Genomic DNA, 14,594 nt, shown 5'->3' with positions numbered 1-14,594 from the left:
GCTTTGTGGTTCAGAAGGGTCACAGAGGTCCAGTTCTTGTCCTATCCAAGGATGGCACTATCCCAGAGGAAAAATATCTTTGGAGTCAGAAACATCTCTATTGGAATCTTGGCTCTCTGCCCCTTATTTGCTATATGATCTTGGGCAAGCTGTTTAACCTTCCTGTGTTTCTGTCTCTTTGTCTCTAGAACAGAGATAACTATATCTGTGTCTTATCTTGGAGAGTTATTTAAATTATTAATTAAGCTTATTTTTAACTAATAGGTATAAACAAAAATTGAACTTCTTATTGGTGGGGCAACTTGTGATGTTCTGATACATGAATATACACTGCATAATATTTAAATCGGGTTTTACATAGCTATGTCCTCAAATCATTTCTTTATGGTAAAAACTTTCAAAATCCTCTTTCTTTAAGCTTTTTGAAATGCACAGTCCATTACTGTTATCTACAGTTCTCCTTCTGTGCCACAGCACACCAGAACTTGTTGGCCTATCTAAGGCAGCTTAGTACTCACCTTGCAATTTCCCCACCTATCTCTGCTCCCCACCCTCCCCAGACTCTGGTTGCTGCCATTCTGTTCTTAATTTCTTTGGGATCAACTTTCTTAGATTCCACATATGAGTGAGAGCAGTAGTACTTGTCTTTCTGTGCCTGGCTTATTTCACATAACAAAATTATCTCCACTTCTACTAACGTTGTCTTGAATGAAGGACTTCATCCTAGTAGTATTTTATTATGGACAATGGACAGCCTTTTTTTTAGCCTTTCCTTCTTTCCTTCCTTCCTTCTTTCCTTTCTGTGTTTCTTTCTTTCTCTTTATTTTTCTGGGGATTTAACTCAGGGGTGCTTTACCACTGATCTGTAGCAAACCCCGATGATGATGATGATGATGATGATGATGATGATTTTGAGGCAGGGTCTTGCTAAGTTGCTTAGAGTCTCTCTAAGTTACAGAACTTGTGATTCTCCTGTGTCAGCCTCCCCAGTTACTGGGATTATAGTCATTGCCACCACACCCTTCATGGAGAGCCATTTTGAAGATTGCAGACAATATATGAGAATTGTTGAGTATAATACCTATCACATAGTAGGCATATAATAAATTCAGGAGAAATTTAAGTATTTAATAGAATTTTCTTTCTTTAACAATGTCCTTAGTTTTAGGTCACTTGTATATTTTATGAAGTGAAGGATAGTTATGATATTTAAGGGCAATACACAAAATTGATAGACAAAATAAATAATATTTTTATAAGCTAAATAATTTCTCACATGATTTTTATATCCTCCACAAATCTTCAACATGTTGCCATCATTTAGACAGCAGAAGTGAATCCCCCAGCACCACACACATACACACACAAGAAACAAAACAACAAAACAAAAAAATCACCACTGTCTATCTCTGTAGTATCACAGACTCAGTTGTATAGGTCCTTCTATTTTGTCTATTGGACTAATAACAAGTAGGCTTATTGAATATGCAGAATAATAGTGTCTCCTGATTTGCAGGAGGTAAGGTGAGTTGCCCGGTGAAGGCCCCTGCCCAGATAGCTCACTCAGAAGACTCCATGTCATCAGCAGTAGAAGACTATATTCCAGACTTTGTTAGTATTTGTTCTCAAAGTACTTTATAGTTTGAATAATGTTCCAATCCTTCAGTTGAATCAATACAATACTAAAGTAGTTTTAAGAGATGCAAATTATTTCCTTTGATTCTATTTCCTCAAGTTAAGCTTCTGAACTAAACAGCATTCAAATCTATTGATTATGGTGATGTAATTTTCAATTTATAACAGAAAATAAAGGGTAGTAAATTGTCAAAAACCAATTTGGTATATGAATCCCTTTAACAAGAAAACAAATAAAAATTTTATAAGCTCCAGGAAAATAAACTATTCAAATCACCTAAACTTACACTCAGATATCTAGTTCATAGGAGGAGTCTCAGGTCAGAAAATGATCTTCCTCTAAAATCAGGGTGCATTCTTTCACAGTTGATGGTCTGGTGCTCTTTTCTATCAGTCGTATGAGTCTTTGCAAAACAGTGTCTTTATCTGAGTTTCCAGTGTTACTCAGGAGAAAATACACTTAGAGAACAGGTACCTTCTAAAAAGAATTTGTAATTCATGGCAAACTCTAGCTCTGGTGTACAGGTTGGATACCCTTGAAGTTGTATTTCATAATCAAGGCACTGAAGTGTCCCTACTTGAACATGGTACCGCCTGAATACCATAGTGCTTGGGGTGTTACTAAAATGAGAGAATTGGCTGGATCTTACACTAAATGCCATCTGTTACTTAGCCAATGCCTTTGGGCATCAGACCTTGGTAGTCTGAAGCAACTGAAATCCAAATGTCTGTTTTTGACTGCAAAAGGCAGAAATGAGACCTCACCTCCTCTGTATTACTACTGCTTTCATTGTCCAGTGTGGACCCTCACTGCAAGCTGCCAAGGTTGTTCCCTGGCCTGGCTGCCACCCTGTCCTCCACGTGTCATCTGGCCTGCTCTGTGCCTTCTGTCCCTTCTGTTAGTTGCTCCCTTCTTCCAGTCTTCTCTGTCTCTCTGCCCACTAGCCCATCCATACTCTCTTAGTTTTCTGAAGTGTGATTGGCCAAATGCTGTCATTAAACCATGGATATATATTTCTTTCTGGTTCTAGGCATCAGGCTTTGGTCTAGTTTTTGGCTTATTGCTTTCTTTTTAGGAGCTGTTGCTACTTCATCTTCAGGTAATCTCCTTTTCACATCTCTCTGGGGCTTGCACTGTGCCTGATGCTCATGTTGACGGAACACTGGAAGTCTAGCCCATGAATAATGAGGGAATAGCCAAATCCTATTCTGTCACCCTCAATGTAGCAGACAAATGGTCTGTAGTAAGCTATTTGCTACAAAAAGATCACTTGAAAAATAAAATCATAATCCATTTCCTTTGAAATGGCATAGCGTATTAATAAGGCAATTCTAATATGGATAAAATAGAGGTGCTGGTATAAAGATCAAAAATGGACAGTAAGCACATTTTCTTGTCTGGGTAGGTTTACAACAAATAAACAAATATAAAAAAACATCCATCTGTAGTTTTTTACACATAAGACATTTCAGATTTATTGTATGCTATATTAGCAAACCTGAGTACAATAAAAGAAGAATATAGCAAATGATGACATATGGTAAAAAAATAAAAAGAAGAAACAAGAAAGAATGCATGCAAGACATTTGATAATGAAAGAAAAAGATGAATAAAAAGCATACAAGCTAAGAATGTACAGATTAACACAAGAGAATGGAAAGAGATAAGAAGCCAAATAAAGAGGGAGAGAATAAGGAAGTTGTTGGGGAGAGCGAAATCATAAGAAAAAAATGAAAACTAATTTTCCTCCTTTGATATATCATGTTTTTCTTCCAAATAAAGTTCACAGAATAGCATGACTAATTTCATGGGAGCTAATTCCATAAATTAATTTGTACGAATAAGTGGAATTTCCTATGGGTAAGAAGTGGCAGGTTGACTCATGGATAATGAATAATGACTAAATATAAGAAATAAATAAACCATAGACGCCCACTGACAATCTTCATCCTGAGCCCAAAATGATTTTTTTATTTGGTTTTAAAGTCATTTAGCAATAATTCAACCTTGTTTCTGGTCTCCCAAGCCATGTGGTCCCTCACTGAAGTTTCTTTTTGCTAAAATCTTTGATGTGTGCCTCTCTGTCAGGTCTACATTAGGCTGGAGCAGCAGGTGAAATGGTCTATGTGCTTCTCCATTAACATGGTACCAAGCCATCTCAAGAAAAGCACTTACCCATATTCCACAAGGTAATGAGGAACATGTAGGCTCCAGAGAAAAGAATCTGCTTGTCTCCTTGCTAATTTATAAGCCACTTGATCTTGATTACATAACCATCCTTCCTCTTTGTAAAAGAGGGACAGTGATGGGCTTCACCTCATGAGTTGTTTGAGAAGTAAATGAGAGATTGTGTTTAAATTGCTCAGCACAATGCCAGGTCCATATTTAAGTGCTCAGTGACAATTTTTATTGTTATTATTACCATCTTCCAATTAATGAAAGCAGGTCATATTAATTATACAATTTGTAAAGTCAATAATAGACCACCAATGACTAGAGTACAAACATACTTGTTTAAACAGTATTCCAATATTCAGGAATATTTGACATTGTCTTCAGATGCAGGCCCGCTCTTATGGCAAGGAAGGATATGACACCCTCTTCCAGTCTAGGCAAGCACCTGTAATCAGCTGATTTCTACAACAAAATATTTAAACTCACATTCAATGGGATAAGTAAAGACTGACCAACCTCACAGTTTTTCTGCTAAGGTTTTAGTGCCAAATGAATCAAGACAAATTTTGAATTTTCAGAGACTTCTGGATTTTGGAATTGTAGATAAGGAACTATAGATCTACACCAATGTATACTCAGTGGCCTTTGGCCCTTTATGGAAAGAGTAAACACCTAGTCTACATCATAAGAACAGTTCAGTCACCAGGCAAATTTACATTCATTTGAGAGAGAAGCAATTGCTGGTGGCAGGGACCAACCTGGCCTTGTCAAGCCTGGGTGCTCATAGGACCTGGCTGGGCAGGCACTTGCACAAACATCAGGCAAGGCTCCTCTGTGATTCTGAAGGACCAGATGAAAACAAAATCCTTCTTTTATTATGTATGATATCAGACAAAACCAAGAATATTCTCCAAAACACAAAGTGACCAAATATCCCGATATTCAGGTTAGTATAAGTGATGGTTGCTTCTTTACTAATCAGGATTCTGTCTTACTTCATTCTCCCCTTTCTAGATAAGATTTGTTAAGATACCCAGTCATGAAATTGCCTGTTTTCTTGGAAGGATCTAATTCAGAGTAAAGAACTGATAGACCAATCTGATTTTCTCCTAAAATTGGGAGCCATCTCGCCACAAAGCCATGGAAAGCTAATTTTGGCTTTACTATAAATTACTGCAAATTCTGAACCTGCTTGGAATGCCTGCCCGTGCCTTGAACTCACCCATGCCTGGCTTTCCCTGACCAGATAGCAGCCCTCTCTGAAACTTTAGTGACACCTCACAAATCTTGGCCTTCCCTGGCCAGATAAAGACCCTCTCTGAGGCTCTAATGACCTTCATAAATTCTGATGTCGGGGCCAGCAAAAATGTAAACTAACATTTGTGTTATGCTCCTCAGATTTTTGTTATCTGTAACCCCTCTTTGTGTAACTTTCTGGGCTATAAAGCTGGGCTGCAAGAAAGCTGCAGGGCTGTCTTGTTTCCGCATTTTTTGTGGGGAGAGGCAGCCCAGCCGGTCAAAATAATAAGCTTGCTTTAATTTGATTTTAATTGGAGTCAGTGGTCTTTTCTTGCGTCCTGATCTAACAGAACCCTGGAACCCTTCTCAGAAACAACACCCTTACTGAGTCGCCCTGCGGGATCTATAGTATGTGTTCTTGTATTGCAACATTCAGCTACAGGTGTGTCCTGAGGTCTTATCCTGGGGTACATTGATAATTTTTCCTTCAACATAAAAACAGGATGGTTAACCTTTACAGTTTTCTCCTTTGAAGCTATTACCATATTTTCAAGATTTACTATCTGAAACTAAATCTCAATTTCTATGTCATAACTCTTTCAGTTGTGAAAATTCTGGGTGTCAGACTTTTCTTGGAACTTTGTATCTTAAAGCTTTGTTTTGACTTATGTGATAGCCTCTTCTATGATACCTACTCTATTAATTTCTAGTGAACATAAGTCAAGTTTTAATTTTCTTTTTTTAAAATAATGCTGCTAAGCTAGCTAGGAAATATCAAATCTGTTGCTTTTGATCAGAAGCAACATATTTTCTAATGACCCTAAGAGCTTAAGAAAAAGAAAATATATGGTTCAATGACACTTGGTTAAAAGAGAAATGGACCAAAATGTAGCAAACCTAGATTCCCAGATGCACAGCCTTAAACAAATTTCTAAATATATCTCTTCCATTTTTACACCTGACAAAGAAGAATTAATGATGTTTGTCTCAGTCTATTGTCTGTTGCTGGAACAAAACACACAGACTGGATAATTTACTAAAAATATTTTTTCTTCATAGTTCTAGAGACTAAAAAGTTTAAGGTATCTAGAGACTAAAGAGTGTCAAGGTATTGACATCTGCCAAGGGCCTTCTTGCTCTACAATGACATGACAGAAGGCAAAAGAGCAAGTAAGTGCTTGATACAGAGAGGAAGGGGGACAAACTAATCCATGTATCAGGATTTACTCTAGCAATAATTAACCCACTCCTGCTCTGATGGCCTTAACTCTTCACAAGGGCTGAGCCCTCCTGATTTCAACACCTCACTAAGACCCATGGAATAGAGGAAGGGAATTGAGTGGACAGGAGGAAGGATGGGAAAAGGGAAGACAGGTAGAGCGAACTGACCTACCATTCCTATTTACATGTGAATATACCACAGTGAATCTCACCTTTGGGTGGTACTAAATTTAAAAAATCATAAGTAATTAGAAATATCAGTATAGAGGGAACATGGAATGGAAGAGGGGAGAGAAAGGAGAAATACTGGGGTTTAAGTTAGAGCAAATTATATTCCATGATTTTATAATCATGTCAAAATGAATCCTAATATTATATATAACTAAAAGGAACCAATAAATTTTTTTTAAAATAAAAGGAATGCACATTTCATGAATCATAAAAAAATATGTCTAGGTCAGAAAAAGTGTGAATCAAATCAAATTTAGCTTGATTTTAGAGTCATTTTGATAATGTCTAATTTTGGATTGTAAATAAGCAATCTGATTTATAAATTCAATCTTCTACTGAGTGCCCCAGGGCACCAAGTTCATGTATCATGTTCATATCATTTGCCAGAATAAGTTATACTGCTGTTCTTCTTTCCATTAGAAATTGGTGACGTGACTAGAAAATAATGCTTAGATTTATATGTTAATGAAATACCTTAGAATACAAAAATGTCACTTAATGCAAAAATACATCTGGAATTCAATAATTCATTTTATAGTAAAAATTAGCATAAGGAATGTTTTTGAAAGAAATATGAAAAATGTAATTTCACTTAGTATAAGAAAGTTTCTTAGAATTTGCTTAAAGTAACAAAGTAGAACTTCTGAAATCACAAAGTTCAACATTCAAGAATCCAAGGTGACATCAAGATGAAGAAATCTAAATAATATGGTACTTTTTCCTCTCATGTACTCTCATTTAATAAACAATTATTAAGTGCCCATTATGTAACAAGTGCTATATGAGGCACTATATATATTGCCTATAAAAAGTTGAAATAATGTTTATTGAACATCTAACAGATACTAGGAAGTCTGGTAGATGTTTTTAATTTACAGTTTCACTTGAGACCCCCTCAAATATACAATAGTTATTATTTTTCACTGAGTGTAAAATGTGGGACCGAAAGATTGTTATTCTTACTTTGGATACTATAATAGCAAGACTTAGCAATACTTAATTTTTTTGAACCCAATTTTCTCTTTATTGCTCCTTTGATACTATTGATAATATGTCTAAAATGACAGAATCATTTAAAATATGCGTGAAAAGAGTATTTACAATTTAAAATATATCCATATCCAGATCCAAGACAATATAGACTGTTTTGTATACCCATCCTTACAAAGACTCTGACTTGTATAGTACATGGAATTTGAAGGTATCTATTTATGGTTCGAGAATATTCAGTTATGATATTCTCATGCTCGTTTTTTCTTATGGTGAGTTCACAGGAATTTTTGTTTTAAGAAGGCAGTGTTTATTCTTGAACATAACTGATGACTCTTAAAGAATTGTTCAGAAAATCTTTCAGTAACATTTCACTTGCTTATTTTTCATTATAAATTGAATTTTTGAATTCCAGGTGTAATTTTGTACTGATCAACTTTTTGTTTTCCAAAATATTTCATTTATGTATACATCTAAGCATTGTTTTCTAGGAAAATGGTCTGTTTAAATCTAACTCACTGAAGATTATTAGCTTTGGTTACATAGATTGGAATCTACAGGTGACCTAAGGTTGAGCATGCATCACAACCCACTGGTAGCAAATTGACAATGATGCAAGAGTTCATCTGGGAAAACAAAATGAAGGTGATTGTACTGAAAACCTTCTTGCCAAGGAGGGAAAAAAAACCATACCACCTTAAAATGAATTCCCACTAAATAAACAACAAAGAGGATGAGACATGTAATACTGTATTGGAATTATTTGACTGTTACTGAGTTTGGGGGTGTGTATAACTGCCTCTGAGGTTAGGAGTTTGTTTGAGGTTAGGAGTTTGTTTTGTTTGTTTTTTGGTAACTTCATGTTTCGAATAAAATCAGGCTGGTAAATTTAAATTAGGGAAGAGCAAATAGTAGCCAGAAATAGCTAAGTTTGTAAATTTACAGCTTAAAATTTCCAAAAGTGATAAATGTTAACTATTCCACATTAACCCATTGCACATACATTTTCCCCTGATGAGAGGTTAAATATGCAAAATCCAATTGGATCCATTTATACATAGAGAAAACACACTCAGAGAAGGCATTTTAACTTATCCACGGAATTTCCTATTCCATTGGCCTGTCAGCACACCATGCTTCTGATGTTGTGAAGGAGGCAATGTCAGGGTTCGACTGCTGAGACCAGCATAGGAGCCTTTCCTAAGCTACCTCTGATTGCTTAGAAACACACAGTAGGTCAGAAACTGTGGTGCTGGGCCCACCGTGCTGATAGGAAACTCAGGAGTAGCAGAGTGGGGTATGTAAAAAGGCCAGCTGGGGTGAGCTGTGGGCAGCTGGGGACAGGGATGGGACCGTGCGGAGGGGGCGGAGCGCTGCGAGGGTGCAGGTGCCCACCTGCGCAGCTGGAGCCCCGCCTGCCACCTTCCACCAGCTAGTCTCACTCGGCGCCCGCTCGCCCTCGCCCATGGGCACTCACTCACGGTCCGGGACAACTTCAAATCTTGGTTGAGCCACTGACAGAGGATCTCAGACATGGCTCGCCCGCGCTTTGGACCTCAAGCAGGTGCTAGAAACTCTCCAGGAACCGGACTCTCTGACTCGCGTCCTCCTGTTGCTCAGGGCAACCTGTTGCTAAGGAAGCGTCTCCAGGGTAGAGCCAGGTGACAAGTTCAAAGAAGAGGGTGCGCAGAGCACAGCAGCAGGAGTCAGAAATCGTGGCCCGCCCCCTGCTGGCGGGTAAGACCTGAGCGTGCGCACGCAATAGCAGGAGGCTGCTAAGGGTCGTCTAGCAATTATAAAACGAAATAAAAGGTTTCTTTTTAAAAGAGTTACCTGTCATTTGAATTATGTATCTTTCTCTTCTGTAAAAAAATCAAGTGTGGACTGCAAAGAGTTATTTTGAGATCACAAGCTGGATTGAAGAGTGGTGCTGTGTACTGAAATACAATTTGTTGGGGAAAAAACAAAAACAAAAACCTAATTCTTTAAAAAATTATTGGAGACTTATTTCATAATTGGAATTTATGCACTATCAATTATGTCCAAGCTTGTAACTAGATATGACTGGGTCCTGACGTCTTTTTGAGGGGGAAACAAATAAACAAACTACTTAACCTCTTAAACCTGTTTTCTTATCTGTAGAATAAGAAGGTTAATATTTGTTTCATAAAGTTGTGAGGATTAAATGAAAACTACACATATTACTGCCTGGCACATTGTAGAAGTCAGCATATGTTTCTTTCTTTTCCCTAAGGCTATGTAAATTTTTGCATTTTATTACTAGTTGGCTGAATTTTTAGTAGCTTAGAGTTGATTATAGTATTTCAAAACTTTTGAGGCAATTATTTCATATAACTGATTTGATTTGATTTAAAAATAATGCAATATTTCTTCATAAATAGGTATTCATAGGCATAGATTTTTTAAAACATTCTTAATTGGTCCTTCACCTGCCTTACATTCACTTCTTCTACTTCTCATCACTTTAGATCATTCTATTATCTCTCCTCAGCATGTTTTACAATGACCTTGCTCACTTGCCATTGATTGATGCAAAAAAATATTTGTCCTCATGACCACAATAATCATTAGTCTGGGTTTCCTTGCTTTTTCTTCTCTGGTCTATCCTGTGCAACACATACAATTGATATCCTTAAAACCCTATTCTATTCCTATACTCACTTTCATGAATTGCACTAGAGCATTGTTTACTTTCATGCAGAAAATGGAATTCCTTTGGTGGGTCACTGAAGAATCCTTAAGTGAAATAGTACCACATAAACTTGAATAAAAAGTATCAGAGGACATTGCATGTAATAAGGCTAAATATATGGGAGGAATAAATATTTGAGGTAAGGAAGAGCATCTTTGCTTTATTTGGGCAATTGTACATACGTGTGTGTGTGTGTGTGTGTGTGTGTGTGTGTGTATATATATATATGAAATTATTTCTTATCATGACTCATAGTCAATAAAATTCCAAAGCCACTGTCCTGGAGGATGAAGACCTACTGAAAGTTATTTATGATCTATCCTCACTCCAATCCTAACCATACACCAATCTTGTTCATATTTCTTTCCCAGGTCCCAACTTTTCTACCTTAACACTGGTCTTCCATCCTCCTTCTGCAAAGTTTCTTTCCTGAAGTCAATCCTCTCTGTTCCTCAGGGTCTGGTTTATCAGCCACCACCTTCACTGAGCCTCTTCCTTCCCCCCTCCATTCTTCCAATCCCACCTGTCTTCTGAAAGCTCAAAATAAGTGCTTTCCCTTTAGCTCTCATTCCAGACCCCTAACTCTTTCTAATTGCCCACAGCTTGGCCAGAAACTCAGTTTTGCAATCTTCATAATGTATTTCTCAACTCTTTCAAATGAGTGTTGATTTGAGCTCCAAAAAGAGGAGATAACTTCAGCTCTTGTTTTTATGGCAAACAATATTGTGAAATTTCAATTCCATTTCAAAATTCTTAGTCGTTTTTACCCTGAAGCAGATAGATACTTTGGGGTCTTATTTTCAATGTCTGTATGGTTTGTCTTACATATGGATTGCATCTTTTTCAGGTAAACATTTAAATTTCCAGTCTTAGAAAGTAATTGAGTTTGAAATAAAATCAAGTTAAAAGACAAATTCAAAATTTGATTGCATATGAGAAAAATTGAATCACATGTTCTATAATTGAAGAAGATAAGCCAAAATTTATCGGAATTCTTTTTCTAATTTCCTATTTCCCCATGCTGAATTGTCATAGGATGTAAATTAGTCTTAAGTCTATTAAGTTTAAGCTAAATTTAAATTTTATCTGTTAAATTTTGAGCCCTAAATTTATGTCTGAGCCCTAAATTTATGTCCCTTCCCTAACAAAGAAATTAAGCATAACAGTAAATCCTCTCAGCTTTGATGACTATATTCAAATTATTTTTATACCAATACCAAACTTGTGCAGATAGAGTGCCCATCTTATCTCTCTCACAGATTATACTTCTGAGCAAACTGAATCTCTGTTTGTGCCAAGTGTCACAATCAACTCCATTGTGCTTTATTACTAAAAAATACTTTCCAGAGAATCAGTGTTTGGATGAGTTAAGAAATCCTGAGAATCACTGTTCTCTGTACTTTTACTCTTGATATTTCTTTATTATAATTTTGATTTCTTATATGTATATAGCAATTCATTCTGTATTTCTGAATAATTGTGAAACTATTTTTAAATTTCATCTTGCTGTTCATCCCGCCTTAGAAATCTGTAATTTTCCCTCATTTCCTATTAAGATTATAGGCAGGCCTTTCAGTTATTCCATAATTCTATTATTTTATATTTGATGAACCTTTATAATTCTGCATATTCATCAAAAATGACAACGGATCATGCTAATTCCTGGTTTTCTTCTTTCTGCCCAGTTGGACCAAAGCTGGTTCAAATTGAAATTCTTTCCTAAAATTATCATTGAAACCCCCCCTCTTCTTCTCAACTTCAGTTGGCTGAGGTGCCCCAGTAAAATCTGAGATATGCAAATATGTGTTTTCAATTTTCATGTACCCAAAATTTGGAGTTATGCTTGCCAAAAGTGTCATTCAAGAAGTGCTGTCACATGAATGAGTGCAGCCAACAGGGCTTTTAAAATGTATCTCTCATTTTACCATCTACGTATTATGTTGTATGTTTATTATTCTTTGGTGTCATGGGCTGGATCCAATTCCTTTGTACTTAGGAGAATGACAATCACAAAAGGACATGGGAATTGCTTCTTCCTACAGCTTGCTTCCAGTTATGGCCTGATGGAAGAGGTGTATCACACTTTTCATATCCTAACTATCAACTGTAAAGCTGGAAAAAAGCATCTTTTCAGGTACTGGATGGGTAGTGCACACTCATCTCAGCTTTCTCAAAGAAATGAACAGCAGACAGAACAGAGGTCTTGTGTGGAGGAAATTAAGATTGTAATATGAGGCTGATCAAAGTTCTGGATAGAATAATGGAGATAGGATAATGGAGAAGAAGAAGCTACATAGGAAAGGAGCTCTAGAAATAAGCTTGACGTTTCCATTAGTCTTTGGCCAAATATAAAGCTGTTCATGCCAACTTCGAATATAATGAGAGATTCTGAAGGTCCCACATTGCTAAGAGTTACTGGAGTTCCAAGCAGATGGGAAAAAAAATATCAATGAACTCTCAGTATTTAGGTAAAAAAAACCAGAAAGAAGATTTTTGGTATTGTTTCATTGTAGAGCAACTTTAGCCATAGTGTAAGGGTTAACAAAGCCAAAAAAAAAAAAAAAAAAAAAGAAAGAAAGAAAGAAAGAAAGAAAGAAAGAAAAGAAACAAAACTCGAGTAAGCCAAAGCTCATTATCCAATTAATTAATTCTATAATTGCAATTAGTATTAAAACCTTATAAAATTATTGGGCTGGGGATATAGCTCAGGTGGTGGAGTTCTTGCCTTGCATGCACAAGGCCCTGGGTTCAGTACCCAGGACATACACACACACACACACACACAAAATCAATATAAAGTTATAGCTGGAAATTTTCACACTTCATTCTCAGTAATTGATAATGAAGACAGAACCTTCATTACTAACATAAAAAACTTTAAAAAACCCATCCTGTCAACCAAATTAACATAAATTTATATATATATATATATATATATATATATATATATATATATATATATATATATAATATCTACCTAGCAACATACATTCTTCTCAAGCATATATGGAACATTCACTAAGAAAAATATTTTAGCTTACAAGATGAGTTTCAATAAATTTAAAGTAATTGAAATTATGCAAGCATGTTCTCTCACCACAATGGAGTTAAAATAAAAAATAGAACTATATCTAGAAAATTCCAAAATATTTACACATTAAGCAAAATACTTCTAAATAATCCATAAACCAAAAATAAAGTCACTAGCAAAATTAGGAAATACTTTATTGAATGATAATGAAACTCAATACATAAAATTTTTTCAGAAATCTCTGAAAGTGATGCTTAAAAGGAAATCTACTACTTAAGTTTTTCATATGAGAAAACAATAGAGATATGAAATCAATGATCTGCACTTTCATTTTAAGAAACTTAAAATAAGAATCAAACACAAAGCAGATTAAAGGGGATAAAAGTAGAACTCACAGAAATTGATAATAGAATTCCAATAGAGAAAATTGTAAAAATCAAAGGATGATTCTTTTGAAAATCTAAAATCTTATTCAGACTTATCAAGGAAAAAAAAGTTATTGATAAGAACAGGAGACACAATTACAGATACTACAAATATTAAAAGACAATGAGGGGGACTGCCTAGCATTCTTACAAGGCCCTGGGGTCAATCCCCAGCACCACAAAAAAAAAAAAAAAAAAAAAAAAAGACAATGAAACATTTTGAAATTTTATACCAATAAAATTAGCAATACAGATGAAATTTCTTGAAAGCTACAAACTACCAAAGCTCATTCAAGATGCACTAGATAACAGAATACATGCTTATCATTTTTTTATAATATATTGTTCTTGAATTAAAATGATCAGATCTGTGATTTAGTGTTCTGGGCAGGTACACCTAGATGGTTCTCAGTAGACATTTGCTAGCCATCTCAGATCCTTTCTAAATATCGCTGTAAACAGTGCTGAGTAGGGCTTCCCTCATTACTCAATCCTCACTCACGTTTCACTCAGTGTGAATGTATAGTAAAGCAATGCATAGTAAACCATGCACTTAATTCAGAACTATAATAAACTGTTTAGTAAACTTTTCCAGTACGTGAAAATTTTCGTCAGAAAAATGGACAATATCTCAAGAACAGAGGTTTTACATTTATCTATCTATCTATCTATCTATCTATCTATCTATCTATCTATTTGTTTACTTTTTTATTTACTTTTGGTGCCAGGGATTCAACCCAGGGCCTCACGCATGCTAGGCAAGCACTCTATCACTGAGCTAACCCCCAGTCTTATCTTGGCTTATTATGTAGCCTTCACAGTAAAGATCAAGTCCACATCACAGGAAACCGTGGAATGATTGGTTACCAGCTCAAAGGAGCCTTAAGATCATTGGCTCAGCCCTTGCTCCACACAACACTCACTTTGAGAAGA

The 14,594-nt window shown here is 35.9% G+C and overlaps 1 protein-coding gene across 1 annotated transcript in view; it reads right to left on the bottom strand.

Annotated features, from left to right (window-relative positions):
• Nucleotides 1-9,027, bottom strand: part of Spef2 (sperm flagellar 2) — a 168,652-nt gene extending 159,625 nt beyond the window's left edge. The window contains exon 1 of the mRNA XM_076856190.1: nt 8,970-9,027. Coding sequence (XP_076712305.1) covers nt 8,970-9,027 — 58 coding nt within the window. The remainder of the gene's footprint in view (nt 1-8,969) is intronic.
• Nucleotides 9,028-14,594: the final 5,567 nt, after the last annotated feature.

The sequence above is a fragment of the Callospermophilus lateralis genome, chromosome 5 (assembly GCF_048772815.1).
Source record: "Callospermophilus lateralis isolate mCalLat2 chromosome 5, mCalLat2.hap1, whole genome shotgun sequence".
NCBI classification, from domain to species: Eukaryota; Metazoa; Chordata; class Mammalia; order Rodentia; family Sciuridae; genus Callospermophilus; species Callospermophilus lateralis.
This window is presented reverse-complemented; position numbering and strand designations above follow the sequence as displayed.